The sequence below is a fragment of the Macrotis lagotis genome, chromosome 1 (assembly GCF_037893015.1).
Source record: "Macrotis lagotis isolate mMagLag1 chromosome 1, bilby.v1.9.chrom.fasta, whole genome shotgun sequence".
NCBI classification, from domain to species: Eukaryota; Metazoa; Chordata; class Mammalia; order Peramelemorphia; family Peramelidae; genus Macrotis; species Macrotis lagotis.
In genome coordinates this window covers 864,020,539-864,042,915 of record NC_133658.1, presented here as the reverse complement: position 1 = coordinate 864,042,915, position 22,377 = coordinate 864,020,539, and the positions used below count along the sequence as shown (strand labels likewise).

Sequence of the window (22,377 nt, the reverse complement as noted above, 5' to 3'; positions counted from 1 at the left end):
TCCCCAGGCTAAGCTATGCTTGAACCTGAGGCTTCCATGATCCAGGCTTGCTTAGAGACTTGAGGGGTCTCTGGCCCTCATCTGTCTGCAGGGGCTCTTTCCTAGAGCAGCCTGGAAGCCTCTCCAGAGCACTGAGCAAGAGGAAGGGAAGGCTGTGGCCACATACTACTACTATCCTCCCTAGTGCTCGGCTCCCATCCTAGAGAGGAACTTGTAGGATTCCGGCTGTGGATTAGAGAGCATCTGACTGAGCCATACCTAAAGCGCTCTCTCTCTCTCTCTCTCTCTCTCTCTCTCTCTCTCTCTCTCTCTCTCTCTCTCTCTCTCTCATCAATATTACTTACAAGACACTGAACAGTTTCCATTTGAATACATTTAAAGACACAGAACTCACTGCCTCAAAAAGCTGCCCATTCCACCCTTGAACTGCTCTAAGCATTAAGTATCCTAAGCAAAAACTGAATCTCTGGATGACTTTCCCTTATGAATCCTCACTCTATCACTGAGTGTCCTGCAGTAGTACATGTGATCTTACATGACGGCCTTTCAAATAAATGAAAATAGTGACATTTTCAAGAAGTATTTTCTGTCTCTCTCTCTTTCTGCACTGAATAATCCAGATTTCTTCACCTAGTGTGCTTAAGACATATTTCCATTGCAGTTGCTCACTTCTGGAGCTCACATCAGTTTTGGGGTGTTTTCCTCCTAGAAAGTAGCACCTGTCCAGAGCCATGGTGGTCATACCAGGGAAGAAGAAGACAGACAAAACCGTCATCCTGTCATTGCCTTTATCCCAAGCCTGTTCTTCAGGAATGACTGGACTAGGCCAAGTCCTTTTGGGGATTGGGATCTCACCATCCCTGACAGCTTTGAGTCCTCTGCAAGAACTGAAACACTAGCAGCCCTCCTCAGGACACAGGAGGGGGCATGTCCCCATACATCAATCAGCTCTCAAATCCCAGATCATCTTTTCCTCCCTTAGCCATGCCTCTTCTCTCCTGATCTAGTGTAAGGGCCTGCTAACCAGACTCTGGCCTCCAGACTCTATCAGTCACTCCATTGTTCACAACCTGGTGTAAGCTCTTGACTCTTATTCTCTTGGGCAGCAAAGCCTCCTGTCTGCAAGGATCCATGGGCCTCACTCTCACATGAATGGAGTGCTCTGGCCAAATTGGATCATTCTCCATTGGTACTTCTCACCCCCCCCCCCCCAAACTAGCAGTTGTCTTTCTGTTGACTTCCTTCAAGACCCAATGTGGCTCCTCCTTCTTCCAGGAAACAGTCCCTAATTCCCCCAACCCCAAAGAAAGTTCTCTTCTAAGCACATTATTCCCTCCTGCCCACAGGTATCAATTTCTTTTAGGTCTGTCTTTCTCCAAGGCCATACAGCTAGGTAATTATTAAGTGTCTGAGGCCAGATTTGAACTCAGGTACCCCTGACTCCAGGGCTGGTGCTTTATCCACTGCACCACCTAGCCGCTCCTTTTCCCATTAGATGTAAAAGTCCTTGAGGTCTGAAACCTCACATCTTTTTGTACCTCCAATATCAAGAACAAGGCCTTGCCTTATGTACATTTGTTCAATTGTGTGTCTGAATCTGAATTGGCTCTGAAGGGCTCTCCCCGCCTCCCCCCCTTGTCCCTGCACTTACAACGGTGACAGCATCATTGAGCAGGGACTCCCCAAACACAAGGATGTGTAGCAGTTCATTGATGTGGATCTCCTCAAACACAGCCAGCACTGCAACTGGGTCCACAGCTGAGATAATGCTGCCAAACAGGAGATTGTCCAGGAGGCCGATCTCATTGATCTGGGGACCCCCGACCAAGCACACAGCATACATGAGCCCCCCAAGGAAGAAGGCATTCCACAGTGTGCCCACCACCGCAAATATCAGGATGGTGCCCAGGTTCTCTGTGAATGGGCGCAGGGGCAGGAAGTAGCCAGCATCCAAAATGATGGGAGGCAGGAGGAATAGAAAAAAGATGTCTGACTCCAGGACTGGTGGGCTCTCCCCAACGCCTTTAATCAGACCCCCCACCAGCAGCCCCACCACAATCAGCAAGCAGCTTTCAGGGACGATGCTGGAGATATTGGGGATCACGTGGAAACCTGCAGGAGAATAACAATAGGAGGTCACAAGACAGGAAATGAGGGTTTAAAGGTCCCAAAATGAGATAGCAGGAGGGAGAGGAGGGAGTCAAAGGACCTAAATTAAGATCATCTGCTCTTCTGTCTACTACCAGGGTGACCTTGGGAAAGTACTTTTTCTAGGCCTCAGTTTCCTATCTACTAAGGGAGAGGACTGTTTCCTCTGAGGTGGTTTTTAATGCTAAATCTGATGACTCTATTCCCATATGACTCATTCAAGGTCACAGCTAAATAGGAGGAGGCGTTGGATGGAAAAAACAGTTTCACCTTCACTTCTCTCTGGAGACAGCATGGAAGAAAATAGAAATGGATTCCAAGCTCACCAGGTGTGTAACACTGGGCCAAGGCAGTGGAGAACTGCAACCTGGATGAGACACTTCTTCCCATACAGAAGGGGACACAGATATAGTCAGAATAACTGAGGCTCAGAGAGGCTCACAGACTTGGCTACAATTTCAGGTCAAGCACAGATATGTGATGATGGTATCATAGAATCACAGACTTAGGATTCTCAAAGGACATTAAGCCCTCCCCCCCCACCCCCCACCAGTTTACAGGTGAGGAAACTGAGGTTGCCCAGAGTTTAAAAGCTATTAAGCATCTGAAGCAGTCTCTGAAGTCAGGTCTTAAACCATTATGAACTGGTACATTCAGTCCAAAGTCTATCAGATGGGAGAAAAAACTCATGACACAGGGAGCCTCCCCAGAGTCAAATTCAGATGAAGTGCCCTAAAGGCCTCCTAGGGAAACTGGAAATTGCTCAGGTTGAGAGAACAAAAGGGTGCATGGAGGAGAAGAATTAAGTCTGGCCTGTCTCCTGAAGAGATGCAGGCGGCCCAGCATGGCCTGTCACTGTCACTGGTTCGGGTCAGTTTAGCTGATGAGTCATTTTCCACTGAGGAGGCCAAGACAGCATCCCCTTCTTACAGTCAAAGGTCACAGGAGCAGCCCACTTTCCTCTGAAACCCCACCCCTAGGTCTTCTGCTCAGTCTCCACAGGCACAGAATTCCTCAGCCAAGGATCGGGGTCCTTCCAGTCCAGACAGCCATTCTCCTGCCTCCTAAACAGCCCAGCAGGAAAGCCTCCACTGTCTCTTTGGCATTGTGTTTGTGTTGGTTTCATCAACTGGGAAGTCACTCTAAGTGTCCAGACCAAATTTCTCTGGCTATGAAGTAGAATCCTTCCAGTCCCTCACTTCTCTTTGTGGGAAGCACAGGTGGTGGTGGTGTTAGCTCAGTAAGAGCTGAAGAAACATCGGCTCTTTCCATGAAGTATGACAGGTTCACAGACAGAGAACTCAAAGGGACCTTCCAGGTCATTCAGTCCAACCCCTCATCATATAGCTGAGGAAGCCAGGGCCTGGGGAAGTGTGACTTAGCCAAGGTAAGCTATAATCAGAGTTCCAATCCAGGTCCACCAAAGCAAACATGTTTTTGTACCACACTGTACCACAATGAGTCTCTGTCCTAGCCATGGAGGAGCACTGCCTATCCTATCCTCTGTGCCACTGAAAAGAGGATTTAAAAAAAAAAAAGGTTCCATCTCTACAAAATATCACCTTGGCTTCCAAAATACATCTCTCCTCCTTTTCCCTCCCAGAGAGCCATCCCCTACAAGGAAAAAAACCAGTTCGGCAAAGCTAATCTGATATGAAATGCAACGTTTTGTAGCCCCTGTCCCACACTTATTTTTTTTTTCTTTTTGCAAGGCAATGGGGTTAAATGACTTGCCCAAGGTCACACAGCTAGGTAATTACTAAGTGTGAGGATAGATTTGAACTAAGGTCTTCCTGACTCCAGGGCCAGTGCTCTATTCACTGTGTCATCTAGCTGCCCCTTGTCTCACACACTCCTGAAAAAGAATAGAAGGAAATACTTTCTCATCTTTCTTTGGGAGTCAAGTCTGAAAAGCATAATTTCAGAGCATTTAATTTTGATTCTTTTAATCAGAGAATTTATAGCTGAAATGGACCTGAAAGTTAAATCCCTCCTGCTTCATTTTACAGAAGAGTAAGTTGAGGCCCAGGGAGGGAAAATGAATTGGCTAAAGTTAACCCACCCAGGATTTGGACTCGTAGCTTCTGCCCCCTGTTCCTAGCCTCTTTCTACATGCCTCTGCATACATTTTCCCATTTATTACCTCTTTTCATTCACACACATATACACACACACACACACACACCCTCTCTCATTCATTCCAGTCCAGATATTTATTTGCTAAGCCCCAGTTACCACAGGCCCGCCCTGGGGCTGTAGGGAAAACAGCTTTCAGTCTACCACTGGGATAAGACATGATAACCAAGGAAAGCTAGACCAGGCAGGTTAAGTTGGCCTCAGGAACCAAGGCAAGAGCAACAGTTGGGGGGGGGGGGTTACACCCTTTCAGAATTGGCAAGGACTCCAGAGGCACTCAGTTCAACCAGCACCCCAACTCCCCTTGGCCACATCCCCAGAGCCTCTGCTTTTATCATAGTGACCCATCCCAGGAACTTCTCAAGAGTCCTGTGGAACAGGACAGAGGCAGGCAGAGGAGGTGGCACCTGCCTCGTTGTGCTAAGGTGTGAAGCACTTAGCTCTGGGGTACCTGGCCCGCTGGACTCAAAGCCAGGTCTCCTCTGACTCTCACCAGGCTTCTTCCCACTAATCCACACTTCCCTTCAGACTCACCACATTGAGATCCAGCACAAACCAAACATGGGTTATATTTATAAAGTACTTGATGGTTTGATTCCTGCTACCTCAAGCAAACCTCACCCCAGGAGGGGCTGTTGTTCTAGAAGAGAGACCTGGCCTACAGAGTCAAGTCCCTTGCCTGGGGGTTCAAGCCTTCCAAACACTGCACTGAACAGAGGATTGAAAGAAAAAAAGGTTCCACCTCTACAAAATATCACCTTGGCTTCCAAAATACATCTCTCCTCCTTCTCCCTCCCAGAGAGCCATCCCCTACAACAAAGAAACTTTTGACTGTAAGGGACAGGGATACTGCTCTTGGCTTCCTCAGAGCAACACCCCCCCCCCCCCACAACCCTTCATTCATTTGTGGAGTCTGCTTGCTGATGGACTGAAGACATTCTTGCTCTCAGCCTCCAAATCACTTTTGTTTCCTGCTGCTCTAAGGCCATTGACTTGTCAAGACTTAGGGAAACTAGGTGGTTCAGTGGATAGAGCACTAGCCTTGGAGTTAGGAGAACCTGAGTTCAAATCCAGCCTCTGGCCCTTAGGCAAGTTAACCCTGACTGCTTGGCACCCAAGACCGTCGTGATTCCTACCTGGCCACTGGACCCAGATGGCTCTGGAGGAGAAAATGAGGCTGGTGACTCATCACAGCCACCCCTTACTCAAATCCAATTCATGTGCTTGTCATGGCATCACTTCCCTGATGTCATGGTCTTCTTCAAGAATGAAGGACAATCATCACTAGACCTCAGATGTGAAAGCTATGAGGAAGTAATTCACAGGACTAGAAAATTCTAGATAGAAGGAACCACAGAGCTGAACTGGCTGTACCTGAAAAGTATGCCTTGTTCTGCACCACTCTCCAGAGAAGTGGAGTTTGAGGCCTCATCATCAGGTTCTTTAACATCCTGAATTATGAGCCTCCCTTTCCGGTTCTTTCTCTCTGGGTCTCTACTTCCATCTCTGCTTCTGATTCACATATAACTAGCCCCTCTCACTCCTGCCACTATTCAGTTATTCCCCCCAGACCAGATCCCGTGCTTGGTTTCCATCTTGTTCAATCTTTTCTGGCCTTGCCTCAGGCTTATGTCTTATGTCTTGAATACTTTACCTTCACAGCCCTCCCTAACTGAAGCCTTCTCTTTTTTCCTGACCTCTGCCATCCAGAACACAAGTCCCTTAAAGCAAAGACTGATTTTCTCTAGATAGTTCCAGAATCAACTGAGTGCATTGAATGTAGTCAGAACTGAATCTATGCTTTTTGCAGTGAATGTGATTCTGTTCTTAGTCAAAAAAGATTTGGTGCTGGAGAGCATCTTACAAACTGTCTAAATCACTTGTATTTTTCATAGAGGAAGCTGAGGACTTAGGTGACTTGCCCAAGGGCACATAGCTCTTTCCTGGAAAAACTAGCCCCCACACTCCTCCTCCTATTTCAAAGCCAGCGTTCCTCCTCTCAATACCCCACATCTTTGAGCCAGACAGTATCTGTGCTGCTCAGGATCCTTCCTGTCACTGACAACAGCACTAGGGACCAGGTCTCAGAAGCAGCCTCTCCTGGAAATGGAGGCATCCTGAGAGCCCAGCTTCTACAGATCCTGTCCTTAAACACTCCTAATCTTTTGGCCTCTATGAACTCCAACTTTTTTGGAAAGCTAAGAGAGTAGTTCATCTTTGGTACAGCAGGAAAAGCATTGGTTATACAGTCAGAAGACCTATATTTGAATCCTGGTAGTAATCATTAACTCACTTTGTGCACATGGGAAATCATTCACCCTCTCTTGGGGACTCAGTTTTCCCATCCATCAATGAGGTGCCTTCTTAAGGGCCTAATTTTTTTAAGGTTTTTTTTTTTTTACAAGGCAATGGGGTTAAGTGGCTTGCCCAAGGCCACACGGCTAGGTAATTATTAAGTGTCTGAGGCCGGATTTGAACCCAGGTACTCCTGACTCCAGGGCTGGTGCTCTATCCACTGTGCCACCTAGCCGCCCCAGAAAGGGCCTAATATTTTGCCAGTTAAAAGCCTCTCCCTTGGGGTAGTTAGGTAGTACTTCATTGCCTTGCAAAAACCTAAAAAAAAAAAAGTATTAAAATAATTGCAATGAAAAATTTTGGGGTGGCTAGGTGGCACAGTGGATAGAGCACTGGCCCTGGAGTCAGGAGTACCTGGGTTCAAATCGGGCCTCAGACACTTAATAATTACCTAGCCGTGTGGCCTTGGGCAAGCCACTTAACCCAATTTGCCTTGCAAAAACCTAAAAAAAAAACCCCCAAACAAACAAACAAACAAAAAAAAAGCAAAAAAGTCTTTCCTTCTCCCTGAGGGGTCCCTGAAAGGGTGAACAGAAGTCTTGGCCAGGTCTGTCTACACTAAGTGTCTTCCCTGGCCTTAGGGATTCAGCCAAGAACCTGCCTCTTTGATATCCCATGCTAGATCATTTAGGATGCTCTACCCTCTGCCCAGACATGGGGCCAAGCTAAGGAGACCAGGCATAGAGAGTAATGTTGTGGCAGCTGCAGAGGGGAAGGGGGAGTTGGAGGAAAAGCCAAGGTCAAATTTAGCACTGCTTGGGGCGGGGGACAGCTAGGTGGTACAGTGGGAAGAAGGACTCAGGAGGAACTGAGTTCTTAACCAGCCCCAGTAACTTAATAATGACCTAGCTGTGTGACCTTGGGCAAGTCACTTTACCCCACTGCCTTGCAAAAATCCAAAAAAAAAAAAAAGAAAAAAGATTAGCACTGTTGGGTACAGGCGAAACATTCCCGTTTCAAAGGCTACCAAAGGTTTGGCCTCTGGCCCTGTAACAGTAGGATGTTTTCCCTCCTGTTCTGCCTGAAGGTGTGATAATGAAAAAAATGAACTGACCAGGATGAGCAGATTTCACCAAAATACTATCTCTCCGGAACCTAGCCCCCGCAGCTGCTCCCACTCAGCAAGGAGGGTTTATTTACATCTCCTTCTTGTCTCCATCTGCTGAGACAAGCAAGACGCTCTAGCACGGGCCTCCCTCACGTCACCGCCTCTGTTGCTAAGGGGACCAGACACTGCTCGGTTACTGTTTTCCATCCCTCCTCCCTGATACAGGCACGGGGGGTGGTACACAGGACTGTGGCCCAGGCAGAACAGAATACCATCCTGGCCCCAAGGTCTACTGAGTAGGATGCTCCCCACCCCCATCCCCACTCCACTGGCTCTGGGACTTGTCTCAGCTGGGTTGCAGGGACTCCTGCACAGCCCCAACACTCCTTTCTTCAACTACCTCCCTGAATGCCCCAGCAATCAGGCAGCTGTCTGGAGAAATGTGGGTGAAAGGCAGAGGGGTATCTGGCTGGAGGGTGGGGGTGGTTATAAGGGGAGAGCCCCTAGGGAAGCTAAGGCTATGCTGGGTCAAACTGAACTAGGGATTCTCTCACCTTCGGCCACTTTGTATTTTCTCTGATGCTGCCTTTTATTAGATGCTTCCTCCTCTGGGAAGTCCTCTCAGATCACCCAGGTGGGAAGTAATCCCTCCCTCCCTCCTGGAACTTTCTGTGGCATGAATCACACTCTGCTATGTGATACAGATGGATATGCCCAAGGCTAATCTCCAGGAAGTGATAACTAAGCACTTAGTTCTGCAGGGTCAGAGCCAGGCACTGGGGGAGATAAAGAATCTGGATAAGACACTATCCCATAGGCAGGGCATGTTACATGTGAAAAACCAGGAAACCCTTTGTCAGGTACAGGATCTAACACAGAATCCCACATTTATAGTTGTCAGGCACTTCAAGAGGGCCAGCCCTTTCACTGGACAGAGAAGGAAACTGAGGCCCAGAGAGATTCTCAGCTTAGTCCCAAATCTGTTAGAAACAGCTGAGCCAGTATTTGAATCCAGGCCATCTGACTTGGATTCAGAACTCTTTCCATTTGTACCATGCTCACTCCACCCAGGGCTCTCTATGTACAAAGTAAGCACTCCAATATTTATTGAATGAGTAACCTCTCATTGCCTTTCCCCCCTCATTCAACAGTTGCTACTGATAAGAAGCTGGCAATGAAACAGTTCTATGCCAGGGAACATGCCCTGCCCCAAAGTTGTGGACCAGGTCAGCCTGGTGCCTATAGTGACTCTTGGCTAGACCAGCTCTCGAACAGGTTAACAAGGCTGGGATTATGGTTCTTTCCCATGGGTCAATGGGTCTTGTATACAGAGAGCAATCGCCTCTTTGGACAGACAGCTGGTCTGAACAAGCAACCCTTATTCTCTGACTGGTGGGAACTCTGTTTCTTTGGGCTTGGAACATCTCTACTCTCATCTTCATGGCAGGGAGGGAGCCCCTCTTTCCAAAATGTCAACTTGATGAGAAGCCACAGGTGCTCCAGGAACAAAGGAGATCATAAGGAAACTGGCTTGGCAGTCAGATGCAGTGGGAAAGCACAACAGCTTTGAAATCTTTAGATTCTTGTTGTCCTTTAGTCATTTCAATTATGTCTGACTCTTGGTGAGCCCATCTGGGTTTTTTTGGGCAAAAATTCCTTCTCCAGTTCATTTTACAAAGTTGGAAACCGAGGCAAACAGGGTGAAGTGACTTCCCCAGTTAGTAAGTGTCTGAGGTCAAATCTGAACCCAGATCTCCTATTTCCTGGCCTGGGGGTTCTGTGCACTTTGCCATCCCCCTAGCTCTCCATGAATTTTTAAGGACCAGAATTTAAATTGAGGTTTTGTGACTTAAGAGGTAGTCTGGTATCATGGAGAGGGAAGTTCATTAAGTCCCAACTCTGACAAATACTGATCCCATGCCCTTGGATGTAAGCTACTGACCTTTACTGGAAGGAGTTTCTTGCAGCCTGAACTCTAAGGAAAAGCTAAGGTGGGCATGTTGGGGCTGGAATTATTGGCCCAGGAGACAGCAGGAAGGACCAACTGAAGTGCAGAAGAACTAGATGAAACAAGCCCTGCTGGAAACCCCAGATGCTGACCGGGAAAAGGCGAGGGGTTGTCTTGTCCAACCTCCCGGGGGAAACAACAGAGAGGCCAAGACAAGCCAGAGCAATGATGCCCTGGCTCCTCTAGGAGCTCCCATGTGAACACGCACAGATGTGCACCCATAATCCATATGAAATGAATGGCCAGTGGGGAGGGGAGGGAGGATGTGCACCACTTGAAAAGGCTTTCTGTAAGGAGGTGGTGCTGAAGCTGAGACTTGACTTGCCAAGGATGCCAGCAGGAAGAGGGAGGGGTCAGCAGTACCAAGGGAAGGAGGACTAGTGAGTGGGCTACTCTGACTGGATCTCAGAGCAGAAGGAAGAGGAATGTAGAAGACTGGAAGCGTAGGGAAGGCAGGCTGAAAACAAAGGAATCTAGAGTAGAGCCACTGGAGTTTGGTGAACAGATGAGATGAGGTCATCAGAGCTGGTGGCTGTGGAAGGAGGACTGGAGAGAACTGATTTGACAGATAAAGAAACAGATGCAAAGGAGCGGATCTGGAAAGGGAACATGGTTTTTCTGGTCCCCAAACCCAATTCTCTTTCCTCTGCCCCAGAGCTGTACCAAGAGCCAGACTAGCTTTATACATTCACTGCAGGAGCTAGATATGCCTTCTGCATTTCAATGAATCAAAGTGAGATGGCTGGTGAATTCAGAGAAAGGAGGAGCACAGCTCTGCCCCCCCCCCCCCCCATGGATGATGAGCCATGCTGGAATCACCTGGCCTGACACAAGCAAAGACAGGAAAGGCTATCCATTAAGGCTCTCTGAAGATAAAGTGATTGTGCTTTGTGACATTCTAATTTTCATGTTAATTAATTCATGTTAAGGGAGGTTTGATGTTTTTCTGCTTTTCTTGGTAAGACTTTTTCCAAAGTTCCATCTTGACCTGGTAGGAACAGTCCCAACTAAAGCCAGGAGACTTGGGAGGGCTAGGAGCAATCCCAGGGTCTTGGCAGAACAACAGCAAAGAGACAGCAAGGACCCTAAGCCAAAAGAGTGGGCTCCTCCTAACTCAGCCCTCACAAATCACCCTACCACTGATGAGGGGGTGAAGGTGTAAGAAGGTGGATGACTCAGAATAAGTCAACCTTTGGATCTGGAGAATACCTACAAACTGGTGGGTTCCCAGCATATAGGATCAGAGGATTTAGACCTAAAAGGGACTTCAGAGATCATCCAATCTACCCCCCATGCTCTAGCTTACAGATGAGACAAAGAAACGAGATGACCTGGGGCAGTCATGCAGGTAGCTAGGAAGGAGCCAGGTTGAGAAGGTTCCCAACTCCAAATCAGGGCTCATGAAATCATATCACAGAAGGAAAAACCTGTGAGATGACAGTGGGTGAAGAAAAGAGGGGGAGCAGGGAGGGAATATGGAAGAAAGGGGAGAGCAAGGGAAGGGGGAAGGGGGAGGAAGGATTTTATACAACAAGCCAAGAGATAAGGTGAAAATTTTTTGCTCTGATGGCCAACAAGCAAGGCAGGTTTGTTAGCACTGCCCTTCTCTTTCTCTCTCTCCTTCAACTGGAGCCTTTATGGCTAATTTTACCAGTTAAGAGGCTGGGTCTAATGGAAAAGGGTGCCACTCCACATGGGTCTTTGAATAGAGATGACTGTTATCTGGAAAGAAGAGATAAACAGAAGAAAATACCCTAGGACCAGATGCCTAGGAGGCCCTGGGGACAAAGGACAAAGCCCACCAGCCAACTAGATTCATGGGGCTTACCCAAAAGGCTGAGATGCAAGTAAAGAAGTCATTTTTGGAGGACCTAGACAAAAATCTCCACTCATCTTCTATATGATGGTCATCTTCATCTGTGGACTGGCTATTTAATTATATGACTTTTTAGCTTTCTTCCCTAGGATATATGTTTTATACTTTTCCTCCATGCCTTTGCTTACATCTTTTTTCACCTGCAGAAATCTAATCCTTCCTTCTCTGATCTGCCCAGCTCAAAATGACCACTCTTCATCTGAATTCAAAGTACAGTACATTGTTTCTGTCTTTTTTAAGAACATACATTCTAATTTGTATTCCATTTATTTGTATAAGTGTTGAATTTCTCCAGTAGCCTATAAACACATACATATTCCATACATATTCTCATTCTCATTCTCTCTCTCTCTCCCCCCTCCCTGCCCCATCATCTCTTCTCCCTTCCCTGCCCCCCCATACTTACAATCTGGTCTATGATATTTCTGATGTTTATTAACTGAGCCATCCTTGACAAGTTGATTAACTGAGACTAGAAAATGGGAATAGGCACATCCTCACTTCCTAATTTACAGGTTGTGTGGAAGGGGTTAGTAGGAGATAGGGTTAAAAAATGTCTGCTGGGGCAATTAACTATCAGAATAAGAACTTGTAAGCCAGAGGGAATAGTTACGGTTTCATATTTTCTTTAATAACTTTTCTGCAGCAAGTTAAATAATTCTTTTCCCTCCTTCAAATGTTTTTGAGATGCCTGCCTAGTATCAGTTCACATCCACCTTAGGCTTCAGTCTAGCATTACCAACTCAGTTCAATAGTCTTTCTGTTCTTCACTCACTGTCCTCCTTCCCAAATCTCTCCCTGCCCCTCACATTTACAAATCTCAAGAACAGCCCCTCCTATTTGAATCCCTATTCTGCCACTCATGAGCTATCTGAGTCTCAGTTTCTTCATCTGTAAAATGGGAGAGTTGGACCTCTTAAATATAATTACTATGACTTAATAATACCTAGTAGCAGACCCTCCCCCAACCTTTACCACCAGGACCCCCCAAATTGCCACAAGGCAAAAGGCCTCAATCTGTGCCTTTCAGCTCTTGAAGGGTTAATGCTAAGTATGACTCATATTGGGAACAGGCTTCAGCAGGAAAGTAAACAGCTTATGTGTGTTAATGAGAGAGAATGCCTGCAGAGGGATAGCCTTAAAAGCAGTGACCCTGGGTGGGGGGGAGAGAGTAACAAGAACCAAGGTGGCAGATACTGTATCACCACCCTCCCCCTGTCCCCCAAATCCCCCGATGGGCAAGAGTTGGGAAGTCAGTTTGGGCAAGAGTTGGGAAGTCAGTTTGGGATGGGAGGGGAGGAACAGGGAAAGCTGGTTGACAGGGGAGGTAGCAAAGACCACTTGAAGCTCTAGACCTTTAGACCTTGTCCTAATGAACAGAACAAGTCCAGAGAACACCCTTGAACCAAGCACCTCTCTGCCCAGGCCTTTAGTTGATCTATCATAGAATCCTAGAACTCTGTCAAGGTCATCAAGGACATTCAATAAAGTGCTTGGAGATCTTCCAGTAGAAGGAAAGATGGATTTGGACTCTTGGATGAAGGGGGAAGGGACCTGGTTGCTTTTTTGCCACACCCTTGCTCCTGCCCTAGGCAATGTTTCATTAGAATAATATCTTAGAAAAGTAACAGGGGAAGATGCCCAGCCCTGTCTTGGAATAATTTCTTAGGAGGTCCCCAATCCCCACGCCTTCTGTGACAAGAGTCAGGGGAAAAGGGGAAAGGGGTCCAGAGCTCAGAAGCCACACCTTGCCTTATCTAACCCAGCCCATAAACTGGCCAAGCTAAGCATTTCTTCCTTCAGACAGGTAGGTGGGGGGAGGGGAGGGAGATCAGAGAGACTGCCAAGGTAGTTATGAAGAATCAAAAGAACCTGGAGACAACCTGGGAAAATTTGCACAAAAAAGCCCCCCAAAGAGGGGGCTGGGTCATGGGCAAGGAAGCTGAGTGAGAGAGAGAGAGAGAGAGAGAGAGAGTGTAATTTCATTGTTCTCAATCATTTTGAGTAGTTTAGTAACAGAAAAACATGTTCAGTCTAATTTATTTTGTTCTTGATCATGATCATGTTTGTTACCTCTGTGGGGGAAGAAAGCAGTGGGAGGACTGGGGAGGAGGAATGATGGAGAAGAGAGACCCCACAGTTACCAGAACAATGAGCCTTCAGGATTCTGGGGAGCTGAGTGTCTCAGTCAAAAGTACTCTTCGGAAAGGAGGGGGAAGGAGAGTATTTCAGAGAAGTGTATGATGGGAAGAGAGCAAGCCCACCCCTCCAAGATCTCAACCCAGCAGGATGGAGGGTGAGGAGCCTGCCACTTCCCATGCAGTCACACAAGCATTCTGGCCTCCAATTTTTACTCATAAAATGGAGAAGCTCCCTAACAAGCTTTCTCTGGTAAAGATTCTGTGTGATGACATATTAAACAATGCTCTTCAATATCTCATCTAAGTTGGAAAGCACTTCACAAATGTGATTTATCCAATCCAACACCAATTCACAATCAAGGAGGAGAGGAAGCAAGGCGTGATGACAAGGGCATTAGATTTGGAGATAGAAGGCTTGGGTCCAAATCCTAACTCTCCTGCTTACAATCATTCACTTGGGCAAAGCACTGCATGTCCTCCCCCCACACCCTTAGCTTCCTTTTATAAAATGACAGGGAGGGGGAGAAGTGCCTTGTCTGGATACAAATTAATTTATTGGGGGGGGGGGGACCATGAAATACATTCTCAAAAATTCAATATTATTTTATTTTCATTCCAAATTCTCTGCCCCATCTCCACCTATTGAGACGACAAGAAAACAAACCATTATAGTCATGCAAATTCCTCATGTGCAAAAAGGTAAAGAAAAAAAAGAAAAGATGCTCCAATGGACAGACTGAGTCCTTCAACCCCCACCTTGGCACCATATTTCATCATGAGTTTTCTAGAACATAAAATCAGATCCCTAAATATTTGAAAGTTCTTTGACTTTACCACATTGCTGTCATCACAGAAATGGTTCTCCTGATTCTACTCACTTTCCTCTGCATCATTCACACAAATCTTCCTAGTTTACTCTGAAACCATCACTTGCACCATTGCAGGCAGCAAAGTGGCATCCCATCATCTTTCCACTTGCTCTGCCCTTCCCCAGGTGAGGGGCATCCATCTCCATTCTTTCCAGGTCTTTGCCACCACTTGAAGAGCCTCTTTCTAAATTCAACACAATTCAACAAGCAGATTTAGTACCTGCTCTTCTCCCCACAAAGCCCACTGGGCCTGGCATGGTGGGCATGAAGCCAAAACTCCAAACTACCCCCATATGTAGGAGCTTACATTCTTCTGGGGTAGATACAAAAGGTACACAATCTAGGTAATATATCATTTTAGGACAGGGGAGCACTACTCAGTAGGAAAAAGGGGAGCACCTCTTGTAAAAGATGACCTTGGAGGTTGAATGTTCAATGCTGAAGAGGGCTAGGTATTCCAAGAGATAAAGAGGAGGTAGTAGAGCAGGAGAAGCCACCAGGAAAAAGGCATGGTGGGGAGGAAATGGAAGGCTGTGAATAGAGAACCAAGGACCCCAGTTGGGGCAACTCCAAGATCTCACAAGATTAAAATGTTATCCCACTATGGGTCTAAGAATATGCCAAAGTGGCAGTGGGGTTGAGAGACAAGTCTTGATCTCAGGGAGCTTATGCCAACCTAACAGTGAGAAGACTGGAGTCCCAGGGCCTGGGATCAAGTTCTGACTCTAACATGGGTGACAGCTTGAGGCAAGTCACTGAATTTCTCACAAGAAAGGTCTCTCCCAGCTCTAGATCTATAACCTGGCCATGTGTCCTTGATGCTGTAAAGGATTATTATTATTGTTGCCGTTGTTATGGAGCTCAACCAGCCCAGCTCCACATCACCCCTGAGGCTGAATACATAGTTCCCAGCCCAGAGCTGGTGCTTAGAATGCAAGCCTACAGAAAAACAATAAAAAACCTGCATGGACAGTAGAAATAGAGGCCAGAATGGCAGACACTAGCAATCAGAGCTTCAGGAAGGGTTGAGAGGAGAGAAAACTGGGCATGGTAGTCTGAGAAGGCTTCTGTGAGGAGGGGGAGAAACTCTGGGAGGGCCTGGCACTCAGAGGGCCTTGCCTCCTAAATGTGGTTTGAATGGCAACAGAGGAGGGACTTAGAATGAGCATGGGGACAGCCTTGCAGGTAGGCCTGCTAAGCCAAGGGCAAAGTGGAGACAGAAGCCCAGGGCTTCGATGGGGCCATGGAGAGGCAGCAAGCCTGCAGGGAAAATCACCAATGTCGCCAAGCTGCCAGCAACTTCCAGGAACATGGGTCTGTCTGATGTAGGGCTCTTAGCCTCTTTGTAACCCAGGATCACAAAATAAACCTCTTCCACCCAAATCCAAACTATCAAGATATAAAACAGAAAGATCAGTTCATGGACCCCAGGTTACTGGAACTGGAATCCTCTCAACCACACACCAGGCCAGAGATTACTTGGTTCCCTCTGGGGGGTGGATCTCCCAGGCTCCAGGGACTGCCTCTTTCACTTCCTTCCATCTACCTCTTCTTCTTCAGCAGGATCTCCTCTGGACTCTGCACTTCTTTTACCCTAACTCCCCCAGGGCTCTCCCCAGTTACCATTCTGTATTATCTTCCCTCATTAGAATTTAAGCTCCTAGAGGGCAAGACTATCTCGTGTTTGGCACGTTAGTAAGGGTTATCTTTTGGAACCAAGTTGGGCAAACTTATTCACTCTTCCATATAAGTCTTTCAAATAAAGATTAGCCTGCAATGGGTGGAGTACACTGAGAAAAAAGGATCCAAGTTTATTATGAAGTATCAAACTCTTTGTGTCACAGTTCACTCTTAGAATTGGCATGAGTTTACTGGATAGCTACTTCTGGAGCCTTAGTTCCTTACTCAAAGAAAACTGTCAAACTGAGACCTGTGAAAGACCCTAGCTTAAAAAGTCAGGGTTTCCAACTGCATCTGGAGCCATCTCCAGTCCTGCTCCATATCTGGTCACTGGACCCAGATGGTTCCAGAGGAGACAGTGAGGCTGGTGACTTTGCATATCACCTCCTCCCTTAAATTAAATTCACTTGCAAGGTAGCCCTCCCTGATGTCAAGGTTCTCTTCAAGAATGAAGGACAATTGGGGCGGCTAGGTGGCATAGTGGATAAAGCACCAGCCCTGGAGTCAGGAGTACCTGGGTTCAAATCCGGTCTCAGACACTTAATAATTACCTAGCTGTGTGGCCTCGGGCAAGCCACTTAACCCCATTGCCTTGCAAAAAAAAAAAAAAAAAAAGAATGAAGGACAAACAACCTTCAAATAAATACTTGGAAATAGTGATCATCCACCCCTGAGTCTACTCTTGCCCAAGCTAAACACCTCCACTCATACCTCCAGGGCATTCTGTTTGCTCACATTCATAACAGGGAAGGTAGTACAAGTATAGTTAGTTTTTAATAATTAATTTTATAGTTCAATGTCAGAGCCTAGATTTGAACCCAGGTCCGACTTTTAATTATCTATTAAAGAATGAGGGAAGAATGAAAAAAAAGAAAATTGACTAAGTAAGATTAGAGGGTCTTGAATGCCAGGATTCATAATAATAAAATGTCTAGGCTAAAAGAAAGCCTACAACTCCTACACTTTGTATACCCCTCAACTTGCAAATAAAGAAATCAAGCAAGGTCCAGAGAGGGGCAGGGACTCCTTTAAGGCCATAAGGCTCAGAGAAAGAATCAGGAGATGAACTTACCTCTCTCTTTTTGACCTTGAAATGGAACCACAGGTTCTCAGGAGCTTGGAGGGACCCCTTCCAGATGACAATCTAACCACTATCTGAGCAGGTTGAGCATGATAACCAAGAAGCCACTGCTGAAGGAAAGCCAGCCCATTAGATTGTTAGATAGACTTAACTGTCAGTGATTTTTTTTAATAGGAGCTAAAATCTGGCTCCCTACAAATTCCACCTAGTTCTGCTCACTGGAGGCAAGCTGAAGGAGTCACACTAGTTTGGGAAGAGGAAAGACATAGAAGCCAAGGACAAGAGAGAGAATTGGTAATAGTTCTCCCTAACCTGATAATGTATCAAAGATACCTAACAATCAAATTTAAATATGTAACAAGAGCCATTTCCCAATAGACAAACAATTAAAGGACAATAGACAAGGAAGAAATCCAAGCTATTAATTGTCATATTTTAAAAAATGGTCCAAAGGGGCAGCCAGATGGTGAAATGGATAGAGCACAAGCCCTGGAGTAGACCTGAGTTCAAATTCAGAAAATCACTTTTTTTTTAAATTTAGGTTTTTGTTTTTTTGGGGTTTTTTTGGCAAGGCAATGGGGTTAAGTGGCTTGCCCAAGGCCACACAGCTAGGTAATTATTAAGTGTCTGAGACTGGATTTGAACTCAGGTACTCCTGACTCCAGGGCCAGTGCTCTATCCACTGTGTACCTAGCCACCCTTCAGCAAATCACTTAACCCTGACTGTTTTGCAGGGGGGAAAAAAATGGTCCAAAGCACTTGTAACTAGGAAATCTCAAAAAAACTATGATGTTCTACCTCAAACCTATCAGATTGGCAAGAGGACAGGAAAGAAAAATGGCAACTGTTGGAGGAGTTGCCAGAAAACAGACAATGCATTGTTGGTGAAGCTATGGAATGAATGGTCCATTATGAAATTACCATTATGAAAAACAATTTGAAACTATACTGGACATATGAACTGATCTGGCCTATACCCCAAAAAAATCAAAGCAAGGAAAATGATTTATTATATGCACATTATTTATAACAGATATTTCCATTGTAGCAAAGGAGATTATCCATTAATTAGAAAATGGCTGAATTATGGTATATGAATATAATGGGATATTATTGTGCTGTAAGAAATGACAAAAGGGCCAATTTTTTTTAAATTATTATTTTAAGTGACTTGCCCAAGATCACACAGCTAGGTAATTAATAAGTATCTGAGGTTGGATTTGAACTCCTGACTCCAGGGCCAGTGGTTTATCTACTGTACCACCTAGCTGCCTCAAAAGGGACAATTTTAGAGAAATCTGACTTGAACTGAAACAGAATGGAATGAGAAGAATTCACAGAATAACTTATAAGAATTCTTTCCATTACAGTGACCAACTACCATTTCAGGGGCTCAAAGATGATGATGATATTTGCTACCTCCTGGCTCAGGGTTTGTAACAGGACATTTTTTGGACATGACCAAAGCAAGAATTTACTTTGCTTGACTGTACATACTGGTTACCAAGAATGTCCCCCCCCCCCAAAAAAAAAAGGAAGGGAGAAAAATATTTGTTAATGGGGGAAAATACATGATGGTTTCAAGGTTTTTTATTTTATTTCTTAATTGGGGAATGAGGAGAAAAACAATGAGGAAGAGGAGGCTAGTAACAGTAGTTCTTTTTCCTAGCATTTCCTTCAATTATGAAGTTTGAAAAAGAAAAAAATCTTCTTCTGAGAAGGCAACACAAGCCTCCCTGCCAGAGAGGTCCAGGACACAAAAACAGTAAAGAACCTCTACCCTAAATGGTTTACTTCTAGGAAAAAGAAGGCTGGGTGGAAGGGAACCCGGAAATAGGCGCAGGAAAGCATTAGATAGTTGTTCTTTGGACTAAGGGCTGGACCCAGGAGGGCTCCCACACCTCCTATCATCAAGGAGGAGTGCCTAACCCAGGGTCTTGGACTAAACTGGCAGGCTTTCTCCCCAGGCCTTTCCTCCTTGCTACACAGGGAGAGATCAGAGGATCCTGACTTGCCCAAGGCCTTAAGGCAAGGAGTAGAGCTGGGAACTGAACCCAGGTTCTCTGCAATGGGAGCTTCTTGTGGACAGGGACACATGGTGTCTGGTGTAGTGGCGTTTAATCAATGCTAGCTGGATTGATTCCTCTTCCCACTATACCACATGAGGCAGTCCTCTTCCTGTTCCTTATCCAGAGGTCTTCCATTGCAGGCTGAAGATAAGGGGTAATAATATGGACACAAATTTAAAGCTGGGAATGACCTTCTAGGTCAGTAAAGCCTAACCTGCCTATTTGACAGATGAAAGTGAACCTCAGAGAGGTAAGGGACTTGGCTAAGATCACCCAGTTCAGGAAGTGGTGGAATTAAGATTCATAAGCTCAGGTTTAACTTCAAACTTGGCACTTTTTCTCCAATAAAATACTCAGAGAAAGTGGTCAGACCTGTTCTATTTGCCAAAGTTTCTGCCTGCAAAGGATAATCATGGTTACCTGATCATGGTTACCTGAGAAAGAGTGAGGAGCTGGCTGGGAGGGGGATGTCAGAGTTCTTTCCATGCCTAATCTCTCCTAGACTTGATTCTGCACCACCAAAGGTTTCCTGGACATCCTGAACTGAACGACTCAGGAGGTCCTTCAAACTCAAGTCCAAGACAGATCTCATTATCTCTCTCCCTAAACCCAAGTCTTCTGAACCTCCCTATTCCCATCCAGGTTATCACTGGTCTTCAAACCTCAGGGTCATCCTTGACTCCTTCCTCTCACTTCATGAATACAATTAGCTGCCAAATCTTGTCTCAGCTCACAAGAGACCCTAGTCAGGGTCCACATTATCTCTCACCTGGACTTTTTCAATAGCCACCTAATTTTGACCTCCCTGATTCAGGTCTCTCCCCTCTCTAATACCCAACCGCTAAAGGGATTTTTCTAAAACAGAGGTCTGATCATGTCCTATCCTTCCTTCCAATTCAAAAGTCAGTGCTTTCCTATTATCTCCAGGACTCTCTATATAGTATTTCCAGGGCTTCCCTAACTGGCCTCTTCCAACCTTCCTGAACTTCTCCCTCCTCTCACTACTGCACACATCCCACCTACCATCTCTCTGGCTGACCCATCCACCTGCCACACTCTTGAACCACATCTGTGCCTCTTGGGGGTCCCTCACTTCCTTCAAGCCTCAAGTTCTGGCATCAGGTAGCTAGTGCCTTCTCTCCCCATACTATCTTGCTTCATCTGCACATATTTTAGACTATATTTAGAGATGGATATGACTACCTCACTAGAACATCAACTCCTTGAGGGCAGGGTTGGCTTTACTTTGGGCTTTTTATCTCCACTGATTAGCACAGTTCCTGGAATATAGCAGACACTTAATAAATACTTGCTGATAAATTGACTTACTAAGCGGTCTCTGGGGGATAGTGTTTCTGGGGGAAGGAAGTCCTAATAAAGGAGAGTGGATTGAGTCTACACTTTTCCTCAATCTGTGGCCAAGTGGTCAAGGAAGGAAGGAAGGCCAAAAGGGTATGGGACTTCAGAGGCCCCAGGCTTCCTCTTCTCCACACCCTGGACAAACCTATCCCTGGCCTCCAGACTGGAAGGCGTGGAGAGCAGGAAGTCTGATTAGCACACAGGAGAGCCTGAGCATGCTCAGCAGGGCCGCCCTTTAGAAGGACACTGCAGAGGGGAGCCCCAGGGAGCCAGCCAGCTGCAATCCCCAGCTCTGGGGATGGGTTGGGATGGCAAGAAGCAGAATTTGGTGAGGCAGATAAGGCCTCCAGCTGGGGAGAAAGGGGACAGTCTCTGTGAGAGGCAATGTGGGGGGCCGAGCAGGAGAGGGCAGAGGCATGATAGGGCCAAGACCTGGACCCTTTGTTCCTTTCTGTAGGGACAAGAGCAGGACAACCCACAGCTTCTCTGCTCAAGGACCAGGATGGTGACAGAGACAATTATTACCAGCCAGGCTGGAACACGGATCCATTGCTAGGGCTAATCTTTATGGGATTCTATCCCATGGCCTCTCCCCCCACCCCACCCCAATAATGAATTTGGAGGGGTGGAGCAGGCAGGGTATCCTGGATGACAGCAGTGTACCTTGATCTTCCCGGTGACAGGGAGAAAGGGAATACTTAGCAAAGAAAGTCTTGGTCACCTGTGCTTCTGGAATTGCAACTAAACTGTGGATGGATTCAAGTCTCTCTCTTATAACAGGCTAAGAATCCTAGAACCTGGCTTCCAGTTCCCTGAGGTCGCTAACCAATTGTACAGTCTTGTGAAGGCTATCTCCCTTCCTGAGCCTCAGCATCTTCACTTGCAAATGAAGGGAATGGACTAGCTTTTATTCAGTAAACATTTAGTCAGCACCTATTATTTAGCAGACACAGTGTAATTCTGGGTCTACCAGGCTCTGGTCATGCTCTGACCTAATGTCCAGCAAAGAAGATCAGAATGACAAGATCTAGAAGGCTGCAGAGTCTGGCTGAGAGTAGGCAGGGGCTCTCTGGCTTCCCTGGGACTGGCCAGCCCAATGTTCAGGAAGGAGATAAGAGAGCCTTTGTGGATCAGAACTTCCGGCTTGGACTGGCAAGTCTGTTGTCTGCAGTGGGAGCCAGCACATGGCACAGCTGGTGGGGTGTACATGCTCCCCTTGGGGTGGGAAGTGAGGCCAGACATGAAAGGAGGAGAGACCTGAATGGGAGGACTGTGGATCAGCCTGCCTTCAATATACACAGGACTTAGTATTTCACAAGGTCTACTGGCTTCTTACATCTCTATCACACTTGGAACATTGTCCTCACTAGGCCAGGGGTATTGTCTTCGTTTGACAGATGCGAAAGTCTCTCAGGCCCAGGGAGGACCGAGGTCTCCCAGTCAGTAAACATCTGGAGTGGGGATTAGCCCAATTTTGCTTCAACTTGTGAGTCTTCCAGTGAGGAAGATGGTAAAGTAGCCCACTAACCTTCCAAACTCAATGCTCTAGCCTGTGCTGGTCACTGCCCCTGAGCCAGGAACCTGGTAATCTCAGCCACTCCTATCTC

General features: G+C 46.4%; 1 protein-coding gene across 2 annotated transcripts in view; it reads right to left on the bottom strand.

The window, feature by feature from the left end:
- The window catches only part of SLC9A1 (solute carrier family 9 member A1), a 72,120-nt gene that overhangs the window by 12,723 nt on the left and 37,020 nt on the right, over positions 1-22,377 (bottom strand). For both annotated transcript variants that reach the window (XM_074217999.1, XM_074218000.1), the window contains exon 2: positions 1,652-2,112. In XM_074217999.1, the coding sequence (XP_074074100.1) occupies positions 1,652-2,112 (461 nt within the window). The remainder of the gene's footprint in view (positions 1-1,651; positions 2,113-22,377) is intronic.